Source organism: Ostrinia furnacalis, unplaced genomic scaffold (genome assembly GCF_004193835.3).
Source record: "Ostrinia furnacalis isolate ACB-3 unplaced genomic scaffold, ASM419383v2 OfSCF4936, whole genome shotgun sequence".
Classification (NCBI taxonomy): domain Eukaryota; kingdom Metazoa; phylum Arthropoda; class Insecta; order Lepidoptera; family Crambidae; genus Ostrinia; species Ostrinia furnacalis.
In genome coordinates, this window is record NW_021135175.1 from 485648 (window position 1) to 498067 (window position 12420).

At 35.5% G+C, this 12420-nt stretch overlaps 2 protein-coding genes across 4 annotated transcripts; both read right to left on the reverse strand.

Annotated features, from left to right (window-relative positions):
* Positions 1–3892: 3892 nt before the first annotated feature.
* LOC114360328 (multiple inositol polyphosphate phosphatase 1) lies at positions 3893–9847 on the reverse strand. 3 transcript variants are annotated; one of them, XM_028315011.1, is made up of 9 exons: positions 9652–9847; positions 9435–9569; positions 9176–9351; positions 8940–9065; positions 8667–8817; positions 8184–8284; positions 5608–5717; positions 5157–5342; positions 3893–4733 (listed from the first exon to the last, which is right to left on the reverse strand). In XM_028315011.1, exons 1-9 carry the CDS (start codon positions 9806–9808, stop codon positions 4562–4564), a joined length of 1314 nt encoding a protein of 437 aa, XP_028170812.1. In that variant the 5' UTR covers positions 9809–9847; the 3' UTR covers positions 3893–4561. The 3 variants fall into 3 exon arrangements, with proteins under 3 accessions (XP_028170812.1, XP_028170811.1, XP_028170809.1); XM_028315010.1 differs by lacking the exons at positions 8184–8284; positions 8667–8817; positions 8940–9065 and adding exons at positions 5883–5983; positions 6373–6523; positions 6647–6772 and having other exon boundaries at positions 9652–9828; XM_028315008.1 differs by lacking the exons at positions 8184–8284; positions 8667–8817; positions 8940–9065; ... (1 more) ...; positions 9435–9569; positions 9652–9847 and adding exons at positions 5883–5983; positions 6373–6523; positions 6647–6772; ... (1 more) ...; positions 7380–7514; positions 7597–7830.
* Positions 9848–10789: 942 nt separating this feature from the next.
* Positions 10790–12348, reverse strand: Hsp70-14 (heat shock 70 kDa protein 14-like). Its single transcript, XM_028315003.1, has one exon. The coding sequence runs from the start codon at positions 12227–12229 to the stop codon at positions 10808–10810; it is 1422 nt and encodes a 473-aa protein (XP_028170804.1). The 5' UTR covers positions 12230–12348; the 3' UTR covers positions 10790–10807.
* Between the last annotated feature and the right edge of the window lie 72 nt (positions 12349–12420).

A 12420-nucleotide genomic window follows, 5' to 3' on the forward strand; every position in this document is an offset into this window, starting at 1 on the left:
ACAGCGCTCCAGGCGACGTGCTTACAATGAAATTATGTACTGAACACCGTAACTCTTTCAAAGCCAAGGCAAATAGGTGGAAGCTGTGTTTTACAGGGATAAAAGGATTTTAACGCGCTTTATTATTTCAGAACCAGGAAATGGGAACACATCATCAACATATTGTAGTCTATTTATAAACTTATCTACTTACCTACTATCTCTTCACGCTTTTTATAGGTAGGTAGGTAAGTAAAAACCGGCTCTAAGACTAGGCGCAGACCATCGATTTTTAGTTGGCCGATAGTTTAGTCGGCCAGCTAAAAATCGATGGTCTGCGCCTAGGCTAATCTATACTTATAATAAATCTGTAGAGAGGTCAATTCTGTACATGAAATATATTTTCAAAATAACTATCAGGGGGTGATTAATGATCGATACTGATGCCAAAAATGCAATCAGTAAAATTTTTGTCTGTCTGTCTGTCTGTCTGTATGTTCCTTATAGAAACAAAAACTACTCGACGGATTTTAACGAAACTTGGTACAATTATTCTTCATACTCCTGTGCAGGTTATAGGATACTTAAGAATTCCCACGGGAACGGGAAAATCCTTTTGCATGAAAAATCTAAACCGCTTAAGTTAGACGCTTGAAATTTGACATGCAGGTACCTTAGTAAACTAAAAGCTTAGTTACAACAGAATATTGCAAAATTCCCACGGGAATGGGAGTTAGCGGGAAAAAACATTTGTATGAAAAACTCTAAACCGCGTAAGATAGACGCTTGAAACTTGGCATGCAGGTACCTTAGTAAACTCTTAGCTTATTTACAACAGGATATTGCAAAATTCATACGGGAACGGGAGTTAGCGGGAAAAAACATTTGTATGAAAAACTCTAAACCACGTAAGATAGACGCTTGAAATTTGGCATGCAGGTACCTTAGTAAACTCCAAGCTTAGTTACAACAGGATATTGCAAAATTCCCACGGGAACGGGAGTTAGCGGGAAAAAAAATTGTATATAAAAATCTAAGCCGCTTAAGATAGATGAATGGGGTAAAACGGGATCCACGCGTACGAAGTCGCGGGCGGCCGCTAGTAAAGTAATAAGTAAGTAATTAACAAGTATAGAAAGTGATATTTCCAGGAAAGGTTTTAAAAACGAAACTTACCAACCCCACAGCGATGAAAAGCGTTTTTCATCTTCGCTGCTCGCAAATGAAAAGCAACAGAAAATTAACATTACGCGATCTAATGAAATTCCTCAGTCGCTGTTAAAGTCAATGACGTGGAGTTAGACACGCCCGTTAAACCGGGGAGCTATTCGTAAGTTTTCCACTCGCCTATTATCGTTTATTACTATAGTATACAGAAACAGTAAGCTGTTTTAAAACTAACTTTAAAAGGGGCCTAATGTTAGTTATTTAGTTAGACCAGCGAAATCAATTGTTATTGTTACCGCGGTCTCATATGCGACCACTTAGGGTTCCACAAGCTAGTTAAATTTCTTTTTTTATGTGACAGGAGGCAAACGAGCAGACGGATCACCGTGTGATTACCGTCGCCCATAGACACCCGCAGACCCAGGTGCGTTACAGGTGCGTTGCCGGCCTTTAAGGTGAAGCTGAAGATACGCTCTCTTCTTGAAAGCTTGCAGGTCGTATCCGTCCGGAAACACCGCAGACGACAGTCCTTTCCACAGTTTGGTTGTACGCGGCAGGAAGTAAGGTACATGTAATTACTTATTTGGTAAAAGCCACATTGAAATACCTTATAAAAATCTATCTATGAATATGAATAATATGAATGAAGACAGTCAAATCTGAACGGATACCTAAGTATTTACCTACTCAGATATGAATGAAAATGTAAGCTGTTCTAAAGCTTAATTTATAACAACTTTAGATTTGTAAATTATTCACCACAAACTTCAGACACTTAGCTACGTAGTAGGTATTTAGTAGGTTAAACTAAGTAATGATTAAGTTCAAGGCGTATCCCAATTATTCCCAATCGAAAGCTCCAAAATGTTTGTAGTTAAATCTGGTTCAAACAAAAACAATGAGTCGCACTTCGATATCAATTTTGGTTTCGCAGTAGAGTTATAAATTAAGGAGGCGTGCACACCATGTATGTTATTGAGCCGGTGGCTGCCAAGTGCCGACACCATTTATCAAGGAACCAGCACTGCCAACGATGTTCCCGGCAAACGGCCAAAGCTTCGATCGTTTTAGGTTTTGCTAGCCAGCCAAAAATTTTAGGTCCTTTGGGGATTAATGTAAAAATAAATACCTATTACAAATTCAGTTTACGGCCCGAAACATAAGGTTTAATTTTGCAAAACGGAATGAAAAGTGCCTACGTAAAAAATTTCAGCAGTTTTGGGCTGCTATTATTTCATGAAAAAAGTCTAGAACATATTAATGAAGTCAGATTTTTTAGGTTTACCTCCTAAGCGAATATTTCCAGAGGAGGCAGCTGCCCCCATAGGCCTGACTATATCTAGAATTAGTCATGCCTAGTTACCTACTGAATTACATATTAAATTCTTAATGAATATCATCCGCTTCCCATTACCTGTGTCCGTTTCAAATTTTCTTTGAAATAAGTCTTGGAACTTATGAAATGTAATGACTCAATTTACAACAGTGTGTTAATTTAACGACTCATAAAGCGACAGCTACAAAGCTTTCGCAAAATATTTTAATACGTTCATGGCCTGAATGCCAGCCGAATTTGTTACACCTACCATTATTTCTGTTTACTTCTCACTCATGTTAATCCCTAGATACATGGGCTATTTACTTATTCGTTGTGATTGTTATGTTTGCTTTGGTTTTGTTTTTATAACATCCTACCTAACCCCTAGGTACCTAATAGAAACCAGTTTTTATTTTTCCTTGCCAAAAGACGTAAATCAGTGACGCATGAATTAAAGTAGGTATTTATACCGCATTAACTAAGTATAAATAGCTATGTTGTCGGCGTCCTCAGATATCCTCAATGTACGAGGGGGTGGGTTTGCAGCGAAGATCGGCTGCGTAAGCCATCTTTGGTCGCACCAGCGCCGCCAAGATAGAAGTCGAAGTGGTCACTATGGCCGAAATCATCAGCTATGATAACCTGAATTTTACACGGACGAAGCTGTATTCAAAAGTAAATTTTGTAATAAGACTTCTTGAGCTAGTCCATCAAGAAAGTCCGAAACTTCGTGGCCAAATGCGCATCATTGTTGTTGCTACACGTTGAAACTAAGCTCTTTCATCCCGGTATCTATTGCGGCTCAAAGTTGTACATTCTCGGCGAAACCCACAATAAACTAACATTGTATGTAGTAAGTAGCTACTTTTTGAACGAGACAATACAAGATACAAACTTATAAAGTAACCAACATGTTGCAAGGACGTGACGTTGAGATGGATGGGGTCAGTTAACTGAGCTCAAACCAAGTTAAGTTTTTGGCAATAAAGAAAGATCCGAAGATTCTCGTTAGTGAGATCACTTGTGAGGTTTAGAGACTATCCTATCCCTCTAATTTTATAATGAAAGTTTGTTTGTTTTGTTTTGTTTTGGATCTATGTTCGTACCTCTTTCACGCAAAAACTACGGAACGGATTTGACGAAACTTTACAATAGTATTGTTTATGCATCAGAATAACATTATAGGCATAAATTTCACGCGGGCAAAGCCATATTAAGCAAAAGCTAGTCTTAAATAAAAGAATCAAATTTAACATTAATACTTTTTATTGATTTCATGTCGCAGCTAACAACCCTCGTAAAAAACTAATGCTTAACTATTAATTGACACGCAAATAAACTTTATATCGTTAAAAACTTCATTCTCGTGCAATTTTAATTCATATTACATTAAAGCTACTTTGTAACCTTCGATTTATTTAGCAGATCTTTAAGGCTAGGCGCAGTCCATCGATTTTTCGTCGGCCGATAGTTTAGTCGGGCATTTGATCAGTATAATTCATAATTCATAATTCTTTATTGCTTCATTTGGTGAGAAGGTCTTAAGCTAATACATGGGCATGTATAGAAGTGCGCACATTACATCGATTTGATTTGGCCGATTCGTCATACAAATTAAAATCGGGCCCCAAATATCGGCCAACTAAAAATCGGTGGTCTGCGCCTAGTCTAATACTACATATAAACATTGATCTCCAAGCTTACAGTTCTACTTATGTAAGTTTTACTCAAACTGACTTAAGGGGTACCTATTTATTGGTATGTAATTTAAGATCCAATAGGTAAATATGTATATCAAGCCACTAAAGTGACATTTTAATCGGACTGCTCGACGAATTTACATAGCCAAAAGCATTACTTCATATGTTTGGTTTAAAAATAAATATTATTTTCTTTTGCATTTTAGTTATAAGTAGTACTGATTTCTCTTTAGTAAAACCAAATGCAATTCGTGGAAATTCTCATTTTACCATTTTTTTAAGTTGACAGCACACAGACTTCCATTATTAATACCTAATTGATAAGTATCAACAACCATGATCGTCATGATTTTAAGTTCTTTCAGATAGCCCATCGCAATATGGCATAGTCTTTAATTTATGAACTATTATCTTTATCAAGGCTGCACATGTCGGAATAATCACAGTTGTAAATGGAATCGTGGAAGTATTCCTTCAGATGCTCCAGGGGACACAACTCGCTCTCACACATCGGCAGCTTTATTATTCTCTCTTGGTGCAACGTCAAAACGCGGTCGCCATCTTTGCACCTGAGAAAAAACTTGATTTAGATTAAAATGTAAAAAATACTGCCATTTAAAATATGAATGTACTTATAATCTGAGGCACATTTAGAAAGGGAGACCTTTACTAAAAAGCGGAAGACTGGGGGATTCCTTTGCCCAACTGTGGGATGGTATAGCTCCCATAAACAGATGACAAAACATGACAGTTATAATTTAACAGGACTGGTCGGTATGGAAATTCTTAGAGGCCTTTGTCCAGCAGTGGACGTCATTTGGCTGAAACGAACGAACGAACGATAATTTCGAAATTCTGCAAAGTTCGAAAAACTTCGCTGTGTGAACGGATTCTAAAATTACAACTGTCACGTTATCCCACTTATTTAAGAGAGGCAGGTCAGTGAAATATTAAAATGTAGGATGTTATAGATTAACAACAATATAACTTACTTGTATAACACAAAAGCTAAGTTAGAAGCGAAGCAGTCAATATTAGTCGCTCGCCACGGCCTCTTCCTGTCGATGGCGTCGCCTCGTAGCGGAGTCTCCGGTTTATACAGATGCATGTGTGTGAGGATCTTGAGCAGGGTCCCCGAGTGTGCGAACAGGAATATCGCGTGCGGGTCTTTTTTGTGACTGGAATCGTAAAATAAAGTTATCCAGTGTGTGAGCTAAAGGGGTTCGAAAATTTCTCTATGGAAGCTGGTATATCCACATGCCGCCATTTATTTAGTTTGCCGCATGATCGCGCTCGGTTAAAGTGGTATAAATGGATGGATAGCTACAATTACAAATTTTGTCACGGTAATAATGACATCAGTTTATTATAGTAAATGCTATTGCCATAACTAATTTTCTAAGCAAACAGAGTCAAGGTTTAATATTTTTAATTTGTATATACCTGAAATTATCAAACATAGTTTTGATCGCCATACATGCTTGTCTGTAAGTCAGATCATGCCCATAGCCATCCATCCAATAATGTTTCAAATCGTGATAATATTCCATTACCTGAAACAAAACTCAAAATTACCAAACTCCATGTTTAAATCGAGACGTAAATGGTGATGTTTATTACACTAACGTTTAATACTTGCGGGATTTGAACCCAGAACTGCAATTGCTCTACACAACCCACCAGTCATTTCAGGCTAAAATTTCTGAACGCATACAAACCTCTGCACTCTCCTGATCAAAAGCACTGCACCATGGCGACAAATGATGTTTATTCCAAGAAGTTTCAAATCCGCAGATCTTATACATTAAATTCACAGTTCCTGTAAATAGAAAAAGGCATTAAAAATACCTTATTTTAAATAATGTGTAGTCATATTAGTGCTATTGTTTATTAATGGGCATTAATTTTAGAGCTACTTGTGATATCTAATATTTAACAAGTTTTGAGTTGAGTGACCATTAATTAATTTTATAGCAATTAAGAATGAGGAAAGATTAGTAGCTTTTAGAAAGCCAACCTAGAAATAATGTTTTTAGCAAGAGTATGAGTTCTGTTGATTATTATATAAATATTTTGAGGCTAACTCATAGAGGAATTGGTTTAATTCTGGGCTAACTATTAGTTGATAGATGATGACATTGATTGATTGACAGGTTTTTAAGTGAAAGAGATAGTAGCAAACAGCAAAGCAAGCTAAGCATTACAAACCTAAACTCAAGACTTTATCTAGACCCAACTTTTTGCTAACAGCGGCTATAGTCTTGTTCATTTCAGCACTTGTGCCGTACAATTTTTGCTCGACGTATGTGTCTGGATTTTTCTTAACTTGCTTTTGCCACTTGTCACAATGTTTGTAAAACTGAAAAATTGCAACTTAGTGTAGGGTAAGCTTAGAAAGACAGTAAAATCAATATAAATAGGGATAATATCAAAAAAATTGCATTTAACAATAATTTCAAAAATAATAATTAATACAGCTTACTCTTAACTCTGGATCTACTTTGTTTGCAGGTGAAAAAATCACTCCTTGGGATTCTTTCTTATCAAATAAACCGATGGTGAAATATCTTGCACTTTGCTGTGCTCTCTGAGTAGCCGTATAACGGAACTGGAAATTAATAAATAATTTTACGTACATCAGCACTTTTTTATCAAAAGGATATTCGAGAAAGCTACTTTAGTAACTAAAATAAAAGTAATAAAGCAAATCAAACTTACCATGAATGTTTTATTATTGTACTTATTTTTTATAGCATTTGGGAATCTTTTGTGCATTCTCTCAGCAAGCAGTATCATCTCATCTTGACCTTCCCGAGCCAAGAACTTCTCCTGCTCAACATCTATGTGTTTGGACCAGTCTTCTATTAATTTTAACTGCTCTGGATTCAGTTCACCTTGAAGCATAAATAAAGTTTCTTTTATTTATTGCAATTACGTACGCACATAATTTGAGCAAAACATTTTGCAGTTAATAAAACTTTATTATTGTTATTATTATTTATTATTGTTTTTCTACTATGTTTCGTAGGCACGGTTTCCACTGGAACCCGGTTTAATGTCGTTCACGGGCCGAAAGCATTTTTTGAAATCATTGGATTTGTTCGCTTTGGAGGAACTTACGAACTATCCTGCAGGTGTTCAAAATAGTAACTTGGGTATAACACCCGTGGCTGGGAGGACGATTATTAAAACTATTACAACAATGATGTTATTACCTTTGCCTTTTTTGTGCATGAGCAGAATTTCATATTTCAAATCCCGAAGCGTACTGTTCATGCCCAAAATATCCTTAGCACTTGGCAGTCTTGTTCCATGGCGAATCATCATCCATATTTTAGAATCCTTGCAGTCTACAAAATTAATATGTTTTAGAAGTTAACGTATCATGTAATGATTGCAAAATATATAGAAATTATTATTTTTGCGACTTACTAGGATATTTTATCTTAGAATCATTTTTATTAGAAATAAATCTGTAAGGTGTGCGAGTTCCTAAATAATTGCGAACATCTTCACTATCTAAAGAAGCTATCACATCTGGCATATGATATAACACTGAGAATATAATTGATATAGCTAAGATATTCATAATTATCTAGTGAATATATTGTTTCTACTTTATTTAAAATTACAAAAAATTTGTAAACGTAATGTAAATATTATTTCTTTTTTTATTTTTGAAGCAATTATTTGAACGTGCATCATCATAATGTCAAACCATAGAGAAAAGTAATACATGTCAAACTATCGCTATTTTAACGTTTCGTTGCGTTATCAATAACGTTTAACGTTACTTTTGTCCATGGAGCACGAACGATATTAGGGTATTTCGCNATTCGTTGAAGGAATCAATTTGAAAACTGACGAACCTTTTCATTCCGTGACTGTATAAATCAAGATGTAAATGGTCATGCTTATTATACTAATGTTTAATACTTGCGGGATTTGAACCCAGAACTGCAATTGCTCTACACAACCCACCAGTCATTTCAGGCTAAAATTTCTGAATACATACAAACCTCTGCACTCTCCTGATCAAAAGCACTGCACCATGGCGACAAATGATGCTTATTCCAAGACGTTTCAAATCCGCAGATCTTATACATTAAATTCACAGTTCCTGTAAATAGAAAAAAGCATTTAAAAAAATACCTTATTTAAAATAATGTGTAGGCATATTAGTGCTATTATATATTAATGGGCATTAATTTTAGAGCTACTTGTGATATCTATTACTTACAAGTTTTGAGTTGAGTGACCATTAATTAATTTTATAGCAATTAAGAATGAGGAAAGATTAGTAGCTTTTAGAAAGCCAACCTAGAAATAATGTTTTTTTAGCAAGAGTATGAGTTCTGTTGATTATTATATAAATATTTTGAGGCTAACTCATAGTTTAATTCTTTAATGGACTAACTAATAGTTGATAGATGACATTGATTGACAGGTTTTTAAGTGAAAGAGATAGTAGCAAACAGCAAAGCAAGCTAAGCATTACAAACCTAAACTCAAGACTTTATCTAGACCCAACTTTTTGCTAACAGCAGCTATAGTCTTGTTCATTTCAGCACTTGTGCCGTACAATTTTTGCTCGACGTATGTGTCTGGATTTTTCTTAACTTGCTTTTGCCACTTGTCACAATGTTTGTAAAACTGAAAAATTGCAACTTAATGTAGGGTAAGCTTAGAAAGACAGTAAAATCAATATAAATAGGGATAATACTAAGAAAGTTACATTTAACAATCATTTAAAAAATAATAATTAAACAGCTTACTCTTAATTCTGGATCTACTTTGTTTGCAGGTGAAAAAATCACTCCCTGAGACTCTTTCTTGTCAAATAAACCGATGGTGAAATATCTTGCACTTTGCTGCGCTCTCTGTGTAGCCGTATAACGGAACTGGAAATTAATAGATAATTTTACACTCATCAGCACTTTTTAATCAAAAGGATATTAGAGAAAGCTACTTTAGTAAACTAAAATAAAAGTATAAAGCAAATCAAACTTACCATGAATGTTTTATTATTGTACTTATTTTTTATAGCATTTGGGAATCTTTTATGCATTCTCTCAGCGAGCAGTATCATCTCATCTTGACCTTCCCGAGCCAAGAACTTCTCCTGCTCAACATCTATGTGTTTGGACCAGTCTTCTATTAATTTTAACTGCTCTGGATTCAGTTCACCTTGAAGCATATACAAAGTTTCGTTTATTCGTTGCAAACAAAACATTTTGCAGTTAATGAAACTATTATAACAATGTTATTACCTTTGCCTTTTTTGTGCATGAGCAGAATTTCATATTTCAAATCCCGAAGCGTACTGTTCATGCCCAAAATATCCTTAGCACTTGGCAATCTTGTTCCATGGCGAATCATCATCCATATTTTAGAATCCTTGCAGTCTACAAAATTAATATGTTTTAGAAGTTAACGTATCATGTAATGATTGCAAAATATATAGAAATTATTATTTTTGTGACTTACTAGGATATTTTATCTTAGAATCATTTTTATTTGAAATAAATCTGTAAGGAGTGCGAGTTCCTAAATAATTGCGAACATCTTCACTATCTAAAGAAGCTATCACATCTGGCATATGATATAACACTGAGAATATAATTGATACAGCTAAGATATTCATAATTATCTAGTGAATATATTTTTTCTAATTTATTTTAAAATTAAATTACAAAAAATTTGTAAACGACGTGATGTGTAAATATATTTTTTTAAACAATATTATTTGAACGTACGGACGTCATCATAATGTCAAATTTGTCAAACTATCAACTATCACTATTTTAACGTTTCGTTGCATTATCAGTAACGTTTAACGTTACTTTTGTTCATGGAGCACTTGTAACAATAACCGTTGCTCCGTGCTTGTGTCCTACTACCTACATAAACATACATAAAGCTCGGGTTCCACCAAGGCGGAGCGGAGCAGAGAAGTATTTTGAATTTTTGAAACAAATCAGATTTTATTTTTTCTGCTTCTCTTCTCCGCCATTACCATTAGAACATAAAACAATGAACAAGAACATTTTAGTTCAAAGATTATCAATATTATGAATTATGAATGGTGTAGTTCTGTGTACTCAGGGGCGTAGCTACTAAGGGGCTAGGCGGGGCGGTGCCCCGGGGCCCCTACATTTTCAAAATAATGTAAATAGAGATAAATTCGAAAGTCATAACTGGGGAATTAATTCCTCTAAATTCTTTCTGTGGGTTGCCAACTTGGCAGTCTTGTAAAGACGGCACATTATGTGCGTTTTAATATTCATCGATGTGCGTTTTACTTTTACTGTAAAGATTTTAAAAAATAATGCTGTATGAGGCAGGAAGTAAGCTTGAAGTCAATAAGCTTGATAAAATTTAGATTGCAGTGGGCCCCCATTTTTTATTTGCCCCAGGGCCCTTGGTTACCTAGCTACGCCCGCCACTGACAGTAGTACTCAGTAGTACTGTAATGTAATTTAAGTGTACTGCCATCATGTCATGTTTTAATTTTATTGACTGCTATGTAGTAGATAGGTAGTGTATCATTAAGACTAAATTAAACTATGAAAATTCCACCTGATTAATATTGAAGGAAGAAGGGTGAAAAGAAAAACAAATAAAATATTAAGAAAATATTAATTTATTCAACTTGTAACAATATTTTGGAGTTCTGCAATGTGGCTTTCAATGTAAATGGTTTGGTCAAGCTTTCTACATTGAATGTTTCTTTCGCAAACTCATCACCCTCAGGATTATCCAGTAAACTGAAGCTTATATCTTTGATATCTTTGCCAGCATCTATACTACAAGTATTCTGAGCAAATGGAGGTGTGCCTTCTTTAAATATTTGGACTGTTTGATCCAGGTATTTAAGATAAATATCTTTCCCTAAGAATTCTACTTCAGCACTCATATCGTGCAAATTAACATCAGGAATTTCAAATAACATGCCAGCTTGTTTAGCACATCCCATAGCAATAACTTCATCGGGATTGATTCCTGAAAGTACTTCAGCTTCAGGCAATAAATTGGCAATCGCAGATTGTAGTTTTGGAATCTTCATACTTCCTCCACTCAGAACAATTTTGTGGATTTTCCCATCAAAGTTTTCAATCAGTTTCTGAGCTGGCTCTATATATGCAGATATTTTTGAAGAAATAATGTTTTCAAATCTTGCCCGAGAAATGTTTTGGCTCCAATCAACACCATCCATCAATGACTCAATAAAGACATGAGCTGAACTCAATGTGGACAAAACATGTTTGCAGTTGTCTGAATGGAGCATTAACTTTGCCATGGCTCTCTTACTTTCTTCGGGATCTAATTTCCACTTCTGCTTCACTTCTTGAGCAATATAATGTGCCAAGTCTTTTGTAAGGCACTGTCCACCTAGATCGGAGCGGAATATACTTTTTTCAACACTTATGAATCCCCTCGAAACTTTTAGGATGGAGACATCACACGATGACCCACCAAGGCGGTAAACTAAGACATTAATATCATCTTCAGTCTCTTCAACATTGTAAGCTAATAGTGCAGCTGCTGGCTCACTTATCACTTGTAATACATCAAAACCAGCCAATTCAGCTGATTTAACCAATCTGTCTCGGCTTTCATTTGACCAATGCAAAGGGGCTGCTAACACCAACTTCAAGTCTCCTTCACTCCTCATAGAGTGGCTGGCAATAGTGAACAATTTAGCATAAATCTTAGTTGCAATGTTATCTGGGTTAGAATACTGTGTAGTTTCACTTGTTTCAAACTCGTATGTCAGCTTATCTTCGTTTTGAATGCGGCAAGATGATGAAGTTTCGACGTAGGACAGATCTTCTTCATTGTAATCACAGTTCATCAGGCGCTTGTTATGTTTGATTATGACCTTCGTCAGAGCCTGACCAGATTTAGCGGTAAGTCCGATCTCCCATTCCGAACCGTTGAGAGCGACGATTGCTGGGGTCACTCGGTCACCGGCATCGTTAGCGATCACGGTAGCAGCACCATTGGTAAACGAGGCAAGACAAGCAGAGTTGTTTCCCAGATGTATTCCATAAGCAGTCGTCATTGTTTATAATGATTAATGCAGTCTTAAATATTAACACGCAGTCTCAACTGAATTGGTGTCTTTTAATCACACGTTACAAATAATTTTCCACCTTTGCTGGTGAGGTTATGACTATGTTTTTTTTAGACAACAGATTGACAAAGACAAATGACATAAAGTGACAGAATGACTTTTTTTGTGTTTGTTTATGG